The sequence below is a fragment of the Montipora capricornis genome, chromosome 1 (assembly GCF_036669925.1).
Source record: "Montipora capricornis isolate CH-2021 chromosome 1, ASM3666992v2, whole genome shotgun sequence".
Classification (NCBI taxonomy): domain Eukaryota; kingdom Metazoa; phylum Cnidaria; class Anthozoa; order Scleractinia; family Acroporidae; genus Montipora; species Montipora capricornis.
The window spans coordinates 22,882,350-22,899,907 of NC_090883.1; the positions used below are offsets into that span (position 1 = coordinate 22,882,350).

The following is a 17,558-nucleotide window of genomic DNA, read 5'->3' on the forward strand; positions in this document are numbered from 1 at the left end:
TTTGAGCCTTTTATTTTGGATGATAATTAAGCGAAATATTGTCCATAAAAAGGTGATAACTTGTTGGGTTGAAGAAGCGCTAATGAGCCCATCCATTCTGTGTCATTCTGAGGTCTTGGTTCGAACCTCCTTGAAGCCTCCTGAATTTTTCCTGCGTCAAAAAGAGACATTCACAATTGCTTAAATTGTACTATGATCAAGAAAACATTTCCTTTTTTCTTCAGATTTTGAAAGTGTGTTCGCTTAACACCCAACTGGCAAAATTTTTCAGTTTTATCCAAAGGCTGTTTATTTTGAGTGTACGTTTTGGATTTCACGGTCCGCCATTACTCACGTTTAAAACTGACCGATTAGACCTCAGAGGGTTGGATTTAGAGAAAATGACGTCATTTATTCACTAGCTTAAAATTTCAGCGTGTAAACGCAATTTATTACACATGCAAAACACGGGTTAAAAGTCTGAAAGCCCGAAACTCCCGTGCTGCATATTAATTCAGCCGCGTACGCACGCATTGCATTCTTAAACTAGTGTCTTTAACGTCATTTTCTCCTCGACCCAGCTCCATCAAGATTTTAAAGTTAGTAATGGCGGACCAATAAATAAGAGAATTCCAGTTAAAATAAACAGGTGTCTTTTTAAAATCAGAACTTAAAACTTGGGTCAGTTAGTGTTTAGTTAACATACTTTTGAAATTCAAAGGAAATAAAGATTTGTTTTTTTGGTCGTAGTACCACTTTAACTTGTCCAGCTAAGTGCTAAGATCTTTTCTGTCATTCGTCTATAACTCGTACTTCGAATATTTATGCATTTTCTTTGATTCATCGAGTCCTTTCACGAGACGACATTAGCCCAACCAAGAGAAAATGAGGGGACAGAGAGGGAGGCTCCCGGTCCAGCCCTTGGGATATGTCATGTCCACGAAAGTTATTTTTAGACGAGCGGAAGTCTTCCGAGACGTCCGCATGCAGGCCAACTTCGGTCCGATGTTTGAAAGAAAATAAATATTAATAAGCCTTCCAAGTGCGCCGTCATTTTCTCTTTTCACTAAGAACCTGAGAGCGAGGCAAGACTGCATGCGGACGTCTCGGAAGACAGACTTCTGCTAGAACCAAGAAATCCGCTCGTCTAAAAATAACTTTCGTGGACATAATATATCCCGGCCAACGCCCTGAGCCTCCCTCTCTGTCCCCTCATTTTCTCTTGGCCCAACAAATTGTTCAGATCCTAAATGAGTGACTTCATAGCTCAGTTGACAGAGCATTGCATCGACATCGCAGAGGTCCTGGGTTCGAATCCCGTCAAAATCACCTGAATTTTTCAGATGTCAAAAAGAGACAATTTCTTAAATTGCCCAGATGTGTGCGAGGATCAATCTTCAATCATTTTGTGTAAGTTAACAATTTTCAAAGCATGTGTCCTCAAAAGTTATCTGATATATCGGGCTCAAATTTTCAGGAAGGTGATTATGCACTGCACTTTCAATAGTTAGTGATTGTATGGTTTGTGAGAGATCTCATTATTTATGTTTATGGAGTCTTAGAAGAGTTTTTAGATGAGCGCGCTCCGTGTAGGCCACACACGCAATGTGGCCTAAAATCGGGAAAACTGTAAATTAATTTTGTCAGATGTGTTGAGCAATAGTCATGAAACTTAGTGCAGTGACTTCGCTTGATTTTTTGCCAATAAGTAAGATTCGTTTCTTTGCATGCATAAAAAAGTGAAAAGCATATTATCTAGTGGTAGTTAGCTTTCAATAGCGTTTTCATAAATAACTCAAGTGCTACTACTGAGATAGATTTTTTCCTATACTGTTAATTTGGTAAGAAAATTTAATGGGGTTTTTCGAAATTTGAAAAAAATGTACGTCTAGGTCACCGAATTGATTTTTAAGATATTTTTCCAAAAACTGAGTTTTAGAGGGTCTTTTTGCAGTTCTGTGCCGTTACCATAGCAACAACTGCAGACTGGGGGACAACCTTAAAATTGGCTGACAATAGTATGATACAAATATCAAAACGTTCTCCTACTGAAAGGGTCGGCAGTGTTGTAATTTTTTTTTTCCAGTGGAAACCCACTGTTACTTTCAAAGCCCTTTTGAGCCTCCTTAAGTTGAGTTGCCCGTGAAAACTTCCCAGACAAGCATGGCGATGGCGTGAGAATGTGTATACAGTAAACACCCGCACATAAGAACTCTGATTCCAGGCTTCAGGCTGATCGTGTTCTTATTTGAGGGGTTCTTAGTGAGAAATTAGCCTGAAAGTGTTCTTAAAATGTTCTTAAAATTGGTTTCTGAAATACTTCAAATTATACATTACTAGAGGTGTAATTAACATACGATGCTTTCTTGTTTTGTCATGCTTCTTAATACCATGGTACTTTGATATGAGTTACTGCACTGTATTGTTTCCTTATTCAAATACCATTTCCCTTTATACCAAGAACATGTTTTATTTTTCAGGCTGAATTTGTTCTTATTTATATGGTGGTGCTTTATTGGCCAAATTTCAGCCTGATGTTATTAATCCACGTGTTCTTGTATGCAGGTGTTTACTGTATTTGATTTCGTGTTAATCCATGTACATTTTGCTCTATCAATAGTGCCAGGCATATGCTGATAAGGCGAAAATTGCAAACACAGATCCCCGTTTCGTGTCTTCTATGTCACAGCGCGAAATACAGAAATCTTTTTCGGTTGTCATTTCTTGCTAATCCTAAATGTGTATTTTTCCCCTTGTTTTAACCCCAGCCATTTTTTGAGGCTTGTCTGGAATTTAACAGCAGAGTCGAAGCAGAGAAGTACGTCTCTCGAGTTCTCCCTGAGAACAAAGTGGTTTGTTACGTGAAACTCGGGTGAGTTCATTTCATCGCACAGTATATACTTTTCTCGTATTTCAGATGTTCGAGTTCCCTTCTGAAGAGAAATGATTAGGAGTAGAATGCTTTTAGTCGTACTTTCTGTCAAAAGGCTTGGTTTTTTTGTAGGTAAATTCATATTAGGATCTCATGCCAACCGCACAGATTATTGCCTCAATTGATTTTGGCTATCTGAACTAGTATCTTTGCATAAAAATTCGTTTGTTTAATTTAGTCTCCCCAATGAGTAGAGCTCTTGTGCTCATCTACATATTCTCAGAGACTTTAAGTTAAAGTGGTTCTTTTTCAGTTTATGATCACCGTACCCTGGTTTGACCAGTTTTGTAAGACGTTGTTTTGCGCACGGATTAAAACCCGAAAAGTAGATTTCAGTAGGACAAGGGATTTTATCCAATCAAACAAAGACAGTTTCACCCGTTTCCATTCTATGCAATTCCCACAAGCTACATGTTGATGTGAAATGCTCAGTCTTGTCAAGGGGAAGTCGAAATTAAGACAGTATCTTGTCATGGCTGTTCACTTGTATTCTTGTTGGATCTTTCGGGGCTCGGGAAAGCACACTCTAGGCAGCCAAGTTTACACACGTGTGTTTAAACTATCATGGAGTAAGAGTTTTATTTACGTATACCGTGTAGCAGTGTTATTTTGCGGGGTTTAATTTTGCGGATTTTGCGGATGGTACTTGATCCGCAAAAATAAGTTCCAGAAGAAAAAAACATCAGCAAAATTAAAAACCGCTCAAATTTACTCCCATAAATATAATTAAAATCAAAGCAAATTAACTCATATGAAATAAATGGCGAAAACGTCTCGGAGCAGTGTAGCGAACTAACAAATTCAACCCACATCGGACGCTGACTACGGAAATTGAACCTGGACACATCGCTGGTAGGTGTGAGTGCTCCCCGGCACCACTTCGCTATCTGTTTTCCTCGAAACTCGTTTGAGGCATGACTTTCAGATCAAATTACATTTTTCTTTTCGACTCCTTCAAGACAAAAGAATATTAGCTGTTGGCAAATAGTTTCGAGATCTTTTCCAGTTTTGACTTTGTGGTGGAAGCTAAAAATAAGATAATTTAGCTGATTTGTTTTCTTGGGTTTGGTTATCTTTCCCACAGGAAATACGAAGATGCTGCGGAGACAGCTTTTGCTCAGAAAAGCGAGGAGGGTCTGGATCTAGTGCTTGGGAAATGTTCGAATTCTTATCGTCCTCTTGTCAACCGCATTCAAGAGATGAAGGGTCATCTTCGTCAACGGCGATAAAGATCATCTTACCAGCGTGTTCAAACTGTGATCTTCAATGGAATTTCGATCCACCAATTTTTAACCTATATGTGCCTTAGTAAACCAACCAATTGCGTGTGGGCGTCTTACCTCAAGATAATAGCCTGATTTTTCATGTCGAGGGCAAAATGCGGGAGGGAAGGTACAGCATCTTCTGCAATGTAACGCGGTGTAATGCGTGACACCCCAAGGAGACTAGAGCAGAACATCCAGCGGAATGATTGTGATATGATGCAATAAATTGAACAAGAGTGAACTGATCAAAAATAAATGCAACAATAAATGCGACCAAATAAATGCAACAATTGGATGCAATCAGTGGAACACTAATGATCATTAATTGTTTTAAATAACGCAAATTTGTATTGAGAGTAACAGGATTTAGTTATAATCTATCATAAAATTAAATTTACAATAAATAGTGTTTGGAAATATATTTGTTAACAGGGCAGAGCCTCCTTTTATCTTCTTCTTTACGAGGAGGAGAAAAGGAGCCTATGCCTGAATCACGTCCACTCTTTCAACTTCTGGTCTAGTCAATCTTGTTTCCTCTCGTCAAACTGGTTTTTCCAGTGCAAGCATTCGTTTAGTGATAAAACCGATGGTTATAATTGAGCCCGCTATACCGTGGAAAAACTAGGATGGCGGAAACATCTGGCCTATTAGGCCCTGGGTCGAGACTGTATCTTGGCAACATGCAGCGAATACTCATTAAAGATCTTTCTCGATTCATGCAAAGTCTTTCTCGAGAACGCCGAAAGAAAGGCTCTGCGAGCAGGGTGTTAAAAGGGCTACCACTAGTAGAAATTCGTTTGCATTAATTTATACCACACGCAGTTACAAAACCCATGTACAAAACACAAGGACACACAATGTACACATATAAGGACGGTATCAAACCTGTTAAATATGAACTAAGTGAATGATGAAAATTAAGAGGCTTACCTAAAAAAGGCCTTCTTAACGAAATGTGAAGCCTAGGATGAACTTCTGTCAACCAACACAGTCTTTCGTTTACCGAACGGAAATAAAACCACTTTGATGCACTTTGAAAGTTCGCTGAAGGTGCGGTTTGACGAACATAATTGCCTAAGTTCCTCCACATTAGAACTGTCTCCCCCTGATGGGAGTTCCATTGCCTCCAAATAGATAGCCAATACTCTTACATTAATTAATTAATTAACGGTGTTGATCTTTGACCACTAATTCTCACAGGCTCTCACTACTCTCGACACTAGTGTATTTTTTTTTCTTTTGTTAAAAGTTTCAAATAAATGTATACAATTTGACGCCCGGGTTAAAGCCGGGCGAAGCCGGGGAAAAGTAATCCTCGTATTTATCTGGACACTTAAGCAATCGTCTCATATGGACCGTCATTTAAATTGGAAAAAATCATATACACGAGCTCTCAAAGAAAAGATCTAGGAGCATGCACAGGTATACTTTGTAAGCTTCGCCGCTTTGTTATTTCTAAATAACTTTTTCCCTTGCTGTTTTCCGCACGAACTATGGAGAGTTTAGGATATGATTGAAGGGAACTTAAATTTGGAATGAAATTGATAAAAAAGCTCAACTTAACAGGCCACCTGTGACGATTAGCCCCTATGGTTATTACAGGTAGCCAGCTTTATTTTATAATTCCGGCTTATGATGGCCCTTATTGCAATTTTTCTCGAATGAGTGAGCGGAGTGTAAACAAATTGTTGTTGTAGATGTTGCCGGTAAAATCCGTTTTCAGGTTGAATCCGTTTTTACAAAGAACAAATTGGTGATCCTCATTTTTAAATACCTGCAATGGGTTGTATATGAGCGCATGCATCCATATGAATTGAAGAAACTTTTTTGGAGCCTAAATTAAGCCTATTCTTGGTTTGCATCCACGTGATGAGATGGCCATGTGGTTGCATCCACGTGATGAGACGGCCATGTTGGTGTAGAAAACAATAGAAAATGACCCCACAAGTTTTGCATAATAATAGAGTCAAATTCCTAAAAGACATTCTACTGCATTGTTCTGTGACGTCAGCTGAAAACCATCAATAGAGAGAAATTAGAAGTTGGTTAGGATTAAATTGGTTATTATATATGGATGTCTTGAGCTTGAGCTTTGAGCATGTTCGTCGTTGTAGTGTAGTGGTGAAGACACAGGACTGCAGAGCTGGAGGGTCCGAGTTCTGACACCGGAAAGTGCATAGTACAGTTCTTTGCTGCTTTATTACGTTGTAATGTTAAGATTGAAGGCATAAGTGTATGAAACCGATACTGAGAGCTTGATGGAGGGTATAGGTGTTTTCAATCCTTTTGGGGGTGGGGGAGTGCATATTCAACCATGGTAAAATGAGGATCATCAATTTAACCAAGGTAAATACGAATTCAACCTGAGAATGGATTTTACCGACAAGATAGACACCTGAGAAATTCAGGTGCGTGGCTTTGATGGGATTCGAACAATGGTCTCTGCGATGCATTAATGGGTCATTCATAGGGAATACAAGCCCAAAAAATAGGCCTTTTGCAGCTTGTGATCACATGGCACAATAAGTTGCCTCGTTTTAGATGTCCCAGTGCGCAAGTTGCGTTCCAGTATGGCAGTTTTTGTTCTATGTGATCACTAAGCTGCAAAAGACCCATTGACTCTCTCCTCTTGGTGGCCTCATAGCTGAGTTGGTAAAGCATTTCACCGGAATCGCAGAGGCTCGATAATTTCTCATGTCAAAGTTCCTTTTTCGTATGAAAGTACTCGTCTATACATTTATAAATTTTGTTCTCCTGGGAAAACTGGTTGACACTTGCAGGGAAGGGTGGAACATCAGGGGAAACAAGGGGTCATTTCTATTAGGACAAAGAAATCCATATTTGATATCCCGAGTCTTCGATTTCTCGGACCAACAACCCTGATGTATTCGCTGTGCACCCTCCATTTCTTATGAGAAAATCGGACATCAATATGAGCACCTTTTCTTTATTATCTCTTTTCATCTTTTAATTGGTTGTCAGTCCAAGATAAATCGATATTTTTCATCTTGTTCATTTAATTCAAAATCAAAATTGATTAGTATTTCTTCAGTTGTTTCATATGATTTGTTGCTTATGTTTACAGAAGCTTTTCTTGTCTTTGCTTGCCGTCTTCACACAGAAGAATATCGGGTGTCAGTTCATCTTCGTCGTCTAAGGCTAGGGTACGTCGATATTTTCAAAATCCACCTGAAATTGATACTTGTAGACGCATGATTTAATCCCTCCGCTATCGTTGTTCTCTAGCTGCTCGACGTACACGAACCCATCTTCGTCGACGGCAACGTCGGAAAAACTGGGCTCCTCACTTTCGGGGTATTCGCGAATAACACGGTACGTGCCGTCTGATTTCCGCTGATAGACTCCGCTAATTGAGTAATCAGGCCCGGAAGCAACACCGGAATAACGCATGGATGCTATGAAAAAGTTTTCGTTGCTATCAAGAGCGAGACCTCGCATCATTTGAAGACGTCTTTTATTGTCCTGGTCTTCCCATGTTTTTAAATCCTTGTGCTCCCCGACTATCTCTGCCTGACTCTTAACAGCGTAAGTTTGTGCGAGATCTGGGTTGTAGTCTTCTTCGGTTGGGTCGATTTCGATCGCAGCAAATCCCCAGAAATATTCCACAGGAGCGCTTTCATAATCTGGGTTGAGCTGTGATTCGACCAATAATTTCATTCCATCATTAGAGCAGCGAAGGCGAAAGTGCTCAAAGCTATTGAACAAGGTCCAAGTCTTGACTGGATTATTGAGGTCGTTGCAGTGGAAAAGTTCAATCTTTCCATATAGGGTCATGTATCCGAATAAGTTCCCGCAAACCACCACTGACTTTAAATTTCCAGTGCTTGCTAGTGCCTGTATACGCTTTTTGCAGACGAGGTGTAATTGATAGTGTTTCCCGATCCTGTAAAGCAGCACATACTCTTCTTCAGTTACCGTAGCTACGCGAAAATCTTCATTTGTGCGTCCACCCACAGATACATCAATTGGATGGCACTGACCATTACAGTCGTCTGGTAAACTGTAAATCCTGGTGATTTTTGCTTTGTTTGTTTCCGTCAGTTGCCCATATTTGGTAACATATCCCCAAAACGTACTAGAATGATCACCTATTGCAGCTAGCGTGAATCCCCTGGTGCCATCATCGCGGCAATCCTTCTCCCCTACTTGCAAAGCAGGGAACTGGAAAAGCTCTATGATTGTATCAATGTGATCCTGCTGTTGATGCCGCAGGTCTTTGAGATGCGGTTGATTCTTGTTTAGCTCCGAGCATTTTGCTTGAAAATCAGTATCGGTAGATTGCCATAGGGAGCAAATCTCTGACAAAGCATTCTTGTAAGCGTCCGCCTTTGCTTGTTCACTGTATGCATCCCTTTCTCTCGCTTGTTCATGGAATCCTCTTTGAACTTTGTCCAAGTAGAGTTTCTTTCCTATCCCTTTGTTCTTAGCCGAAAAAAAATCGTCGGGTTTTTCTCTTTTCCACGATTTTACCTGATTCCGGGCATTTCTGTCTTGGATGTTTTCATTCTTGTATTTGAAGGCATATGCAAATAAGACCGAGATATAACCGTCTGTCTGCAGCTGGAAAATCTCCTTGATTAATATCCACGTGTTTTCAAGGGCTTTACGATGGTTATTAGGATACAATCTTTTCTGGTTTGTGAGGTAATGCTCGACCAATCTTTCTTCCGTCACAAGTCTAGGGATGTTATAGAGAGCCTCCAGCACGTTTTTGTCCTTTCCGTTTTCCCCCAACGCTTCGTTGATGAAGCGTTGCAACTGTAACTCCTGGAGCAAGTCTTGCTGGTTACTCGGTTCAATGATTTCCAGAACTTCATTACGAAGATGGCTGACGTATTCTATTTGGTCAAAGTACCAGCTACGCTTAGACTCTTGCCAAATGTCGGCCACACTTGCCTGAAGCGACGAAAGGCCACTTTCAATATCGTCCACTCTCTCTTGGAGGTCGTGTAACATAGTCGGAAGAGGGTCACTACCACAGATAGTAGAAAAAGTGCAGATTCCTCCCTGAATAGTTGATGCCAAACTCACGGCGAGCCCTAGGATGGTTAGAACGCCAACGGCCCGTTTATCTCTGCCGAGTGACGGATTTTCTGCTTTGGTGGCATTTGTGTTTTCTTGCGATCTCGGCAAGGACTGGGAGGATGACACCAAAGACAGTGCCAGTAACAAAGAAAGTAGAACAACTCGAACAGCCGCCATGACTTGATGCTTGTAATTCTTTTCTGGCGCAAATAGAACGAAAGTTCCAATTTACTTTCATTTTATTAAAGTTTCGAACTCGGATATTGCGTTTCTAGCTTTCTCACTCGTTCACTCAATCTCCTTAAATGTTTTCAGCTCATATGCCGTATGGCCTAATACGGAAACTAATTGCGTCAAGTGTTGCCAAGCTGAAAAATCTGTTCTTTTCTTGGGGTTCCCATAACCCCAACCCCTTGTGACAGTCAACAACATATTGCAAACCATATCTGTGAGACTGGAACACAGTAGTTTCTGTCACCTAGAACTTAATTCATCTATGCAGCTATTTTGTATGCTTGTCCCTCCCCCCGCACTCACTGCTCATCCGAAAAATTGTCTGAGCGTGAGAGAGTGTAATTGCTCCCCCCCCCCCCCCTCCCTTTGAAAAATCCTAGCTACGCTCGTGTCACCAAGGGCTGGGCATCTCAGCCTAGTCTATGCCCTTCTTTGACCGAGAATGAACTGGGGTACCTATCTCACCCATATTCCCATTACCAAACATAAACTGACGGTCACTGACGGAACTATTTCTTGCAACAATCCTGATTTTGACTTTTTCTTGCCATTCGTATCTATTACTTATCTATTCATAACCATTACAATTTTCTCAAATTTGATTGGTGCTTGAACTACTTTATTTTTCACTAATTAGTGTGTAAGGTTGAAATCGGACAGTGAAGTGGGAAAGTTGGCTGTAATCGGATACCTGAAATCAGACAGTTACATCAGCCAGTCATAATAAGTGCACTCAGTTTAATCCACCAATCACATAATTTATCACAGTAACCATAGCAACAACCACTTACCCTACCAAACTGGGGATTTTTCATAAGGGACAAATTTGTAACATCAGACATTGAAAAAAGAATGACTTGGTGTCGACCAATAGAGTTTTTGCACGGCAGCCATGTTGCATGGCAGGAACAATGAAAATGTTTTCCATTAGAAAAGACATTTGTTCCCAAAGGAAAAAGAATCTCAGCAGGAAAAGAAAACAAACAGCGGTTACAAACATTTTCATGGTACACTTGACGTTTCGTATGTTGCAACATACATCATCAGAAGTGACGGTTAAAACTGTTACACAAAATTTTAAAACACTAGAGTGAGGCACTGGTGACTAGTTAAAAAGTGTGATAACAAAATCGAAACTTCCGGTAGTTGATACTTCCGGAAGAAATTAATAAAGAAAAAGCTTCTCACTACCATTGTATTCATTAAAAGAGGGTTTTAAGTCACTGATTAATAGCGTTTCTTTGATTTTACACTGCAAGTCGGACTTTCCAGTTGCGAGGATTACAAAATAGTCCCATTTGATGTTATGACCGGTAAAAATAGTATGGTCTGCAACAGCAGAGGCGTGGCCGACTTGTGTAAGAGCTTTTAAATGCTCGGACTTCCTGTCATGCAATCTTCTTTTTGTTTTGCCGATGTAGAAGGAATCACAGTCCCAATAACTGGCTTTGTATACTATTATTGATCTTTGAGAACGACTGAAACGATCTTTGTAAGGAAAAAAAGACTTAACGCTACCTTCAATACCCGTGTTAAAATTAACGGTTTCTCCCCTAAGTCGATGACGTGATATCGAATAATGATATCGAACAAGTTTCAGTGGACCTAACTAAGCTTTTCTGCATGTTAATATCGTTACCTCATCTTTTCTAATACTTGCCACAGTTGCTTTAACCTTGTAACCGCTGTTTGTTTACTTTTCCTGCTGAAATTGAAATGGCCAAAGGACAAAAGTATTTAAAAAGAATCTATTGTTCCTGCCATGCAAAATGGCTGCCGTGCAAAACCTCTATTCGGTCAAAGTAAAGTAAAGTAACCATATTTAACTTCGATAACTCCCCCCTTTCCATCAGTGCTCCGTTTCACGGGTATTTAAAGCTACTTAGCTTCACGGTAAGGAAAGAAGTCGAAAGAAGGCTGCGAGATCTAGACCCGGGAATCGAACTTAGGACCTCTTGCACCAAGACCGCGCTCTAACCGCCTGTGCCATCCTTGCTCAAACTCCTATTTAAACAAATCGGACTCCATTAAGTCCTATTACCATTATTTATACCACGCTATGCCTTGTCAGGATGTGCTCAGTATAGCGCTGATACGTCTGTAAGACGGTCACTGTGAACAACTCTCTCCCAGCTGGAAGGTGGGGCTGTCCTAGCTCTGTGCATTTCTAGGATAAACTGTGATGTTCCCATCAATATTTCATATCCATTCTGATAACGCGTATTCCGCGAAGAAAAAAATACTTACCACAGATGCTTTAACCTTCAATGCCCGTGTTAAAATGAACGGTTTCTCCTCTAAGTCGATAACGTGATATCGAATAATGATATCGGACAAGTTTCAGTGGACCTAACTAAGCTTTTCTGCATGTTAATATCGTTACTTCATCTTTTCTAATACTTGCCACAGTTGCTTTAACCTTCAATGTCCGTGTTAAAATGAACGGTTTGTTCACTCAAGTCGATAACATGACACCGAATTATTAATGATATCGACAAGCTCTATTGACCTTGCTAAGCTTTTATGCGTGCTAATATCATTACCTCATATTTTCTGATACTTACCACAGTTGCTTGAACCTTCATTGTCCTTGTTAAAATGAACGGTTTTTTTCACTAAGTTGATAACATGATATAAAATACTGATATCCAACAAGTACTAAGCTTATATGCATGTTAACAGTTTTTTTTTTATTAAGGTCATTAGCTCATATTTTTAAATACCAAATGATGATCTCACACATTCAAGACAACAAAAATTATTTTATGGTTATTTTTTTATTGTGGTTCTTCTTGTTTCATTTTTCTTTTTATTTTGTTTATTAGTTTGTTTTTCAATTCCATTTTAAATCCTTTTGTTAGCTGATAAAATACGGCGGCTGAATCCTAGACTGGTGTTTCATGGTACCAGATTCATGTGGCATGACAGTGATACAATTAGTGGTCTTGGAGCACTGCTTCTGTTGTCTTCTTAACGTGTTCGTATAGATTTTAATGACATCATCCTAGGGGGTTTACGAAAATTGTTTCCCCTGCAGACGAAACAAAGCACAATCTGCCCTAACAAGGTACTCGACTGTCGGGCGTAATCTGTTCAGAAGAAGATCTGGCTGCTATCAATCGTAACAGGGACGAAAAGGTAAAGTCAACGACGATTTTTCAGTTTCCAATTTTCACCTTCACCGCTGAGATGCAATCCGAACTTTCAGCGTTTGTACGAGGGTAGTTACAAGACTGTCAAGTCTTTCGGTAATGACAAGGCCATGAGACAAAAAATAAATCATCACTATATAGTGGTTGGGTTACACGTGGACTTAATAAATCAAAGTTTGGCAACCGTCGGCGAGGCATTAAAGGTTGCAATGACCTGTTCTTAGATGAATGGATTCACGATGTTACCCATATCTGATCTTATGTTCTCTCTGTGTATTGCACGGGAAACTTGTGAATGATGATAACGATAGTTCTATGGGCGATATTAGTCTGTGCCTTAACTAGGCTTGGTATAGCAATTACGAGGAAAGGTTACGTTTATACAAACGTTGGCCGTGTAGCTCTAATATTTTAAACAGAAATAACTGAAGTGAGTGTAGTGTAACGTGAAGTGCTAGATTTCTATCCCATATGAACCATGTGAGCGTTAGCCCTACTGATGGAACTGGGCCCACTCAAGGACAGAGAAAAACTCTGACCAGGGTGTGAATTGAACCCACGACCTTCGGGTTAGATCTCCACCGCTCTACCGACTGAGCTACAAGGTCAGACGGCAGCAGGCCGTGGGAACTGAAGATTTTAAAGTCACGGCAATTAACATGTACAAGTACGAGGAAAGGTTACGTTTATACAAAAGTTGGCCGTGTAGCACTAATATTTTAAACAGAATTAACTGAAGTCAGTGTAGTGTAACGTGAAGTGCTAGATTTCTATCCCGTGTGAACCATGTGAGCGTTAGCCCTACTGATGGAACTGGAATCACACAAAGACAGAGAAAAACTCTGACCAGGGTGGGAATTGAACCCACGACCTTCGGTATAGCAATGACACGTTGTGGGTCGTTCACCGTGAACATCTCTTTTCGCTGATACTCCGTAGCTCTATGTTCTAGGTACGAAAGCTACATGGATACCTCTCGAATTCTCCTGTCATCAACTGTAGTTCTACTTGTACTTTGGTCAAGCGCAGTAACACTTGGAACCAAATACGACACACAGTTTCACAGAGCCTACAAAAACCACACCCAGCCCAGAGGGATTATCGCAAAGCGAACCTATGGCTCATACGTGGACGCCTTGTCCATAGTAATAGGGATTGCTGGGTTCATTATGAGCGTCACTTGCACAGAAACCGGGGAATGTTCGCCAGACGTGATCTCCCAAAGGATACAAGACCTGAGTACAAGCGTCGATAGCATCGAAAATCAAATAAAAAATCTTCAAAAAGAAGTCGAGGAAATCAGGCAGGACACCTATTTAAAGTGGTACTTACACCTCATTGACTATGTGACCAGTCAGATGACAAAGGCTGCTGATGAAGCCTTGAAAAACAGCGAAAACACCCAGGACGTGGCATTCCGCCAAGCTTTCGTCGACCAGAATCTTGGTATTAGTAGAGATGACTACGTGTACAAGGCACTTTTTCGCGTCCCAAAACTCATAACAGACGATAAACTGGTAGATACGTACTTGGAACACCAACGAGATCAGAGGGGCGTTAATGAAGCTGAAGCAGTCCAGAACACATGCTCTTTTGCTAAAGCTATTCTCGATTACCAAGATAACGGCTATGCCTCGCTTATTTTAGCGTATTCGTTCGCCTTTGAAGGTGACGAAACCGCATATAACAAAGCTTTGGCCGAGACCTGCGCCTTGTGGAAAACCCCGAACAGCCCTGACTACACAAGGAAATGTGAAACCGTGGCAAATAAACCAGACATCACAGACAGACGCAAACCTCAAAAGGATCATATCCTTGGTGTCAATGGACTGGAAGGTTGCGCCCTGGACAACCCACCACCCGGACCGACGGGTTAGACAAAATCATTCCAACAACGGATAGCTGAGCCCAGGCTGTTAGTATTCAAAATAACATGCTGATGTTGAGAATCGTACTGATGAATTTCTGCTCTCTGGTTTACAGAAAGGGTAACTTAATCAAAACTAACGTCTGCTAAGTCATTGTAGGGACCAAGAAGTGACTGAATGTCAACTCGGATTAATCAATCACATGTACATGTATAATGTTAGTTATGTTAAACTTGACTTCGCTAATAAAAAAGTAAAATTGATACGGACTCAACAAACTGTATGCTCGTTAAGAAGTCATTGAGCTAATGAAACCGAACCAACAGGGATGGCGCAGGGGTGAGAGCACTCGCCTCCCACCAATGTGGCCCGGGTTCGATTCCCAGATTTGGCGTCATATGTGGATTGACTTAGTTGGTTCTCTACGCTGCACCGAGAGGTTTTCTCCGGGTACTCCAGTTTCCCCTCTCCTCAAAAACCAACATTTGACTTGATTTGTGTTAATTGTTCATTTCAGTTTACAGTGTCCCTAATTAGTGCTCCAGCGCTAGAACGATTAGACACTTAAATAAAGTTCCTTTCCTTTCATTTGTCTTTCATCGCCAGGTAGTGAAAATAAAGTCAGAGGAAAAATTTTAAGAGAAATTAGCTAGGTTTGCTTTTATAACTCGTGCAGAATTGTAAGTATAAGCGCTTAAGAAGTGTATTCAGTCACCTTAAACTCCCTATAGACCTTATTCCAAAATGGCCTTCATTTAAATATTCTTTTGTTTTTATTCAAATTAGCCCTTGATGCCTCGTTCTTGAGCTTAAAATTCAAAAGAATATTTTGCCTTGAACGAGGCATCAAGGTCTAATTTGAATACAAACAAAAGAATATCTAAATAGCGGCCATTTTGGAATAAGGTGTATTGATTATCTGTCTCTCCCGGAAACGGACGTTTTTGCGAAATCTCTGTTTCTCTTAGGGAGCTTTGTCACAACTGGGTTGTTTGTGGACGTCTCCTCTCTGAAACACGCATTCTTAAAGGTTTTCAGACTCAGCAGAAATTTGCCTTAATGACCTTTTCTCATATTCATGCAATTCCGTCAGATTTATAGGAGATACGTAGTAGATGATATCGGCAGCACAAGTCTCGTAAATATTTTGGCCATTTCTTATGATCAGAAGGTGCGAAAATTTGAAAACAAAATTAGCCTAAATTGTTAGAATGAAATCCCCTTTTCATCTTTACTATCCGCAACAGCAAAAGGTGTATAAATAACCTCAGTTATGTTTCGCACCGTCTCTTTTAACAAGTTCTATTTATTAAAAATTATTATTCAGCTGCCGGACAACTCAAAACAGATCAACGTGAAGCCCCTTAAATGAAGGAGGATGTTTCTCGTAGGCTGTTATGTGTATTAAGTGTTTTTTTGTTTTGTTTTTTTGAACGCATTGCGTACTTTAAGGGGACCTGAGACTTGCTGAGCAACTGAAGAAAGAATTTAAAGTCCCGTAATATTTAACAATTATTCTTCGAGGGCGCGGTGAATATGAAGTGATAGAAAACCAACGAGGCACATAGCGCCGAGTCGGTTATAATCATTTTAAATCCAGCAATCCCGAGTCGAATAATTGTTTTATTAAAAATTCCAGGATCAACAACTCTTCCGTGTCGACTACAGCATCGATTTCGGCCACAGTCAATTTCGGCCCAAAACGGCTTTTGTCGGCCATTTTTTCTCAGAGCTGCAAAAATGTTTTCAGCTCCCTTTATTGCTGACGCGTCCTTCATCATATAAGGTACAGCAGGTAGGTAAATGAACTGATAGCCTGTGTCCGGCGAGCCAAAATTACTAAATAATTAGTTCTCATTCCTCAATACAGCAGTTACATCGTATAGCATGATCGTTTCTCTAACTTAATGATAATTGATAATCCCTAAACTTACCCATAATCGACGCGCACTGAGGGACTTGTTTTGGACACCATATCGGTGGGCCTCAGAGGTGCACCGTCACCTTCCATTTCTATCGACACAAAAACGGTGGGGATCGGGGAAAATAGCAAAATTTTAATTTCATCCTTGTAAGCAGGTAAGTGGTTGTTTTCTCTTCAGATTCTATTGATTGAAAGTCAGATCGTTGGCTGGAACTTGATGGGTTCTCCAAATAGCGCAAGTCCTTACGAGGTCCGAGTTTAACTACAAGCGAACACGGAGGAAAGCAGGAGCTGGAACCTTTGTCGTTGAAGAGTGTAACCGATTCGATTCCCGTTGTTTGGGGCTGTTTCTCGTCGATAGTTATGTTCTTGGCGTCAAAAGTAGCTTTAAACTCAAGTCCTTTTTTCTAAAAAGCCAATGTTTTCTTACCATGCATTTAAGGGAAACCTCTACGCCTAGTAAAGAATACTTTTAACCTGGGTGACAATGTATGCAATCAAGTTTGTTTGAAGATTTGTTTAAGAAAGTCCTTTTTTATCAGAAAAAAAATAACTTTGCAATCACTTTTTTTTTGTTTTCTAATGTCAAGCGCCGCCACCTGTTGAATATAAATAAACCATATTCGTATTCTCAGTATTGGACTGGAACTACAGTCCCAGACATAATTGTTGGGACACTTGTGCCTCTTCCTTCCCTCTCGATGTTGATGTGAAAGATTTGGCGACTGAAATGCGATAAACAACATTGAGAGAGGCAGGGAATGCACGAGAAGGGAACAGAAGATGTTAGCATGAAGTGTCCCAACCATTTATGTCTGAAACTGTAGCTTGCAATGGAGGCTAGTGCGGGAGAGTCTTTTGAAATGCAAATACTTTTTACTATATTCCCCCGCATTAGCCTCCATTGCAAGCTAGTTCCAGTCCAATACTGAGAATACGAATGTGGTCTATTGTGACGTGTCACGGTTGCCCTATAGACCCACTGCATAGAATGGCGCTGACATATGAATAACAATACTTACACATCTAAGTCTCGTGTTATTGCTTTTTAAACAATGGATTTTTCGTGTATCTGTGACGCTTAAGATGTATAGGTATTGTTATTCAAATTTACGTAGTGGGTCTATTGTCCTTACTCGAAGATCTTTTGTAACAATA

At 40.3% G+C, this 17,558-nt stretch overlaps 3 protein-coding genes across 4 annotated transcripts in view; 2 read left to right on the plus strand and 1 right to left on the minus strand.

The window, feature by feature from the left end:
• LOC138060505 (vacuolar protein sorting-associated protein 16 homolog) overlaps positions 1–4,893 on the plus strand; it is an 8,332-nt gene extending 3,439 nt beyond the window's left edge. The window contains exons 4-5 of the mRNA XM_068906309.1: positions 2,748–2,851; positions 3,996–4,893. Of these exons, the coding sequence (XP_068762410.1) occupies positions 2,748–2,851; positions 3,996–4,140 (249 nt within the window). The 3' untranslated portion in view covers positions 4,141–4,893. The remainder of the gene's footprint in view (positions 1–2,747; positions 2,852–3,995) is intronic.
• A 2,216-nt stretch (positions 4,894–7,109) lies between these two features.
• On the minus strand, positions 7,110–11,853 carry LOC138052455 (uncharacterized). The gene is made up of 2 exons (XM_068898958.1): positions 11,704–11,853; positions 7,110–9,422 (listed from the first exon to the last, which is right to left on the minus strand). Exon 2 carries the CDS (start codon positions 9,397–9,399, stop codon positions 7,336–7,338), a length of 2,064 nt encoding a protein of 687 aa, XP_068755059.1. The 5' UTR covers positions 9,400–9,422; positions 11,704–11,853; the 3' UTR covers positions 7,110–7,335.
• A 517-nt stretch (positions 11,854–12,370) lies between these two features.
• On the plus strand, positions 12,371–14,742 carry LOC138028902 (uncharacterized). 2 transcript variants are annotated; one of them, XM_068876580.1, is made up of 2 exons: positions 12,371–12,594; positions 13,561–14,742. In XM_068876580.1, the coding sequence occupies exon 2, from the start codon at positions 13,574–13,576 to the stop codon at positions 14,483–14,485; it is 912 nt and encodes a 303-aa protein (XP_068732681.1). In that variant the 5' UTR covers positions 12,371–12,594; positions 13,561–13,573; the 3' UTR covers positions 14,486–14,742. The 2 variants fall into 2 exon arrangements, with proteins under 2 accessions (XP_068732681.1, XP_068732746.1); XM_068876645.1 differs by having other exon boundaries at positions 12,425–12,594; positions 13,548–14,742.
• The last annotated feature ends 2,816 nt before the right edge of the window (positions 14,743–17,558 follow it).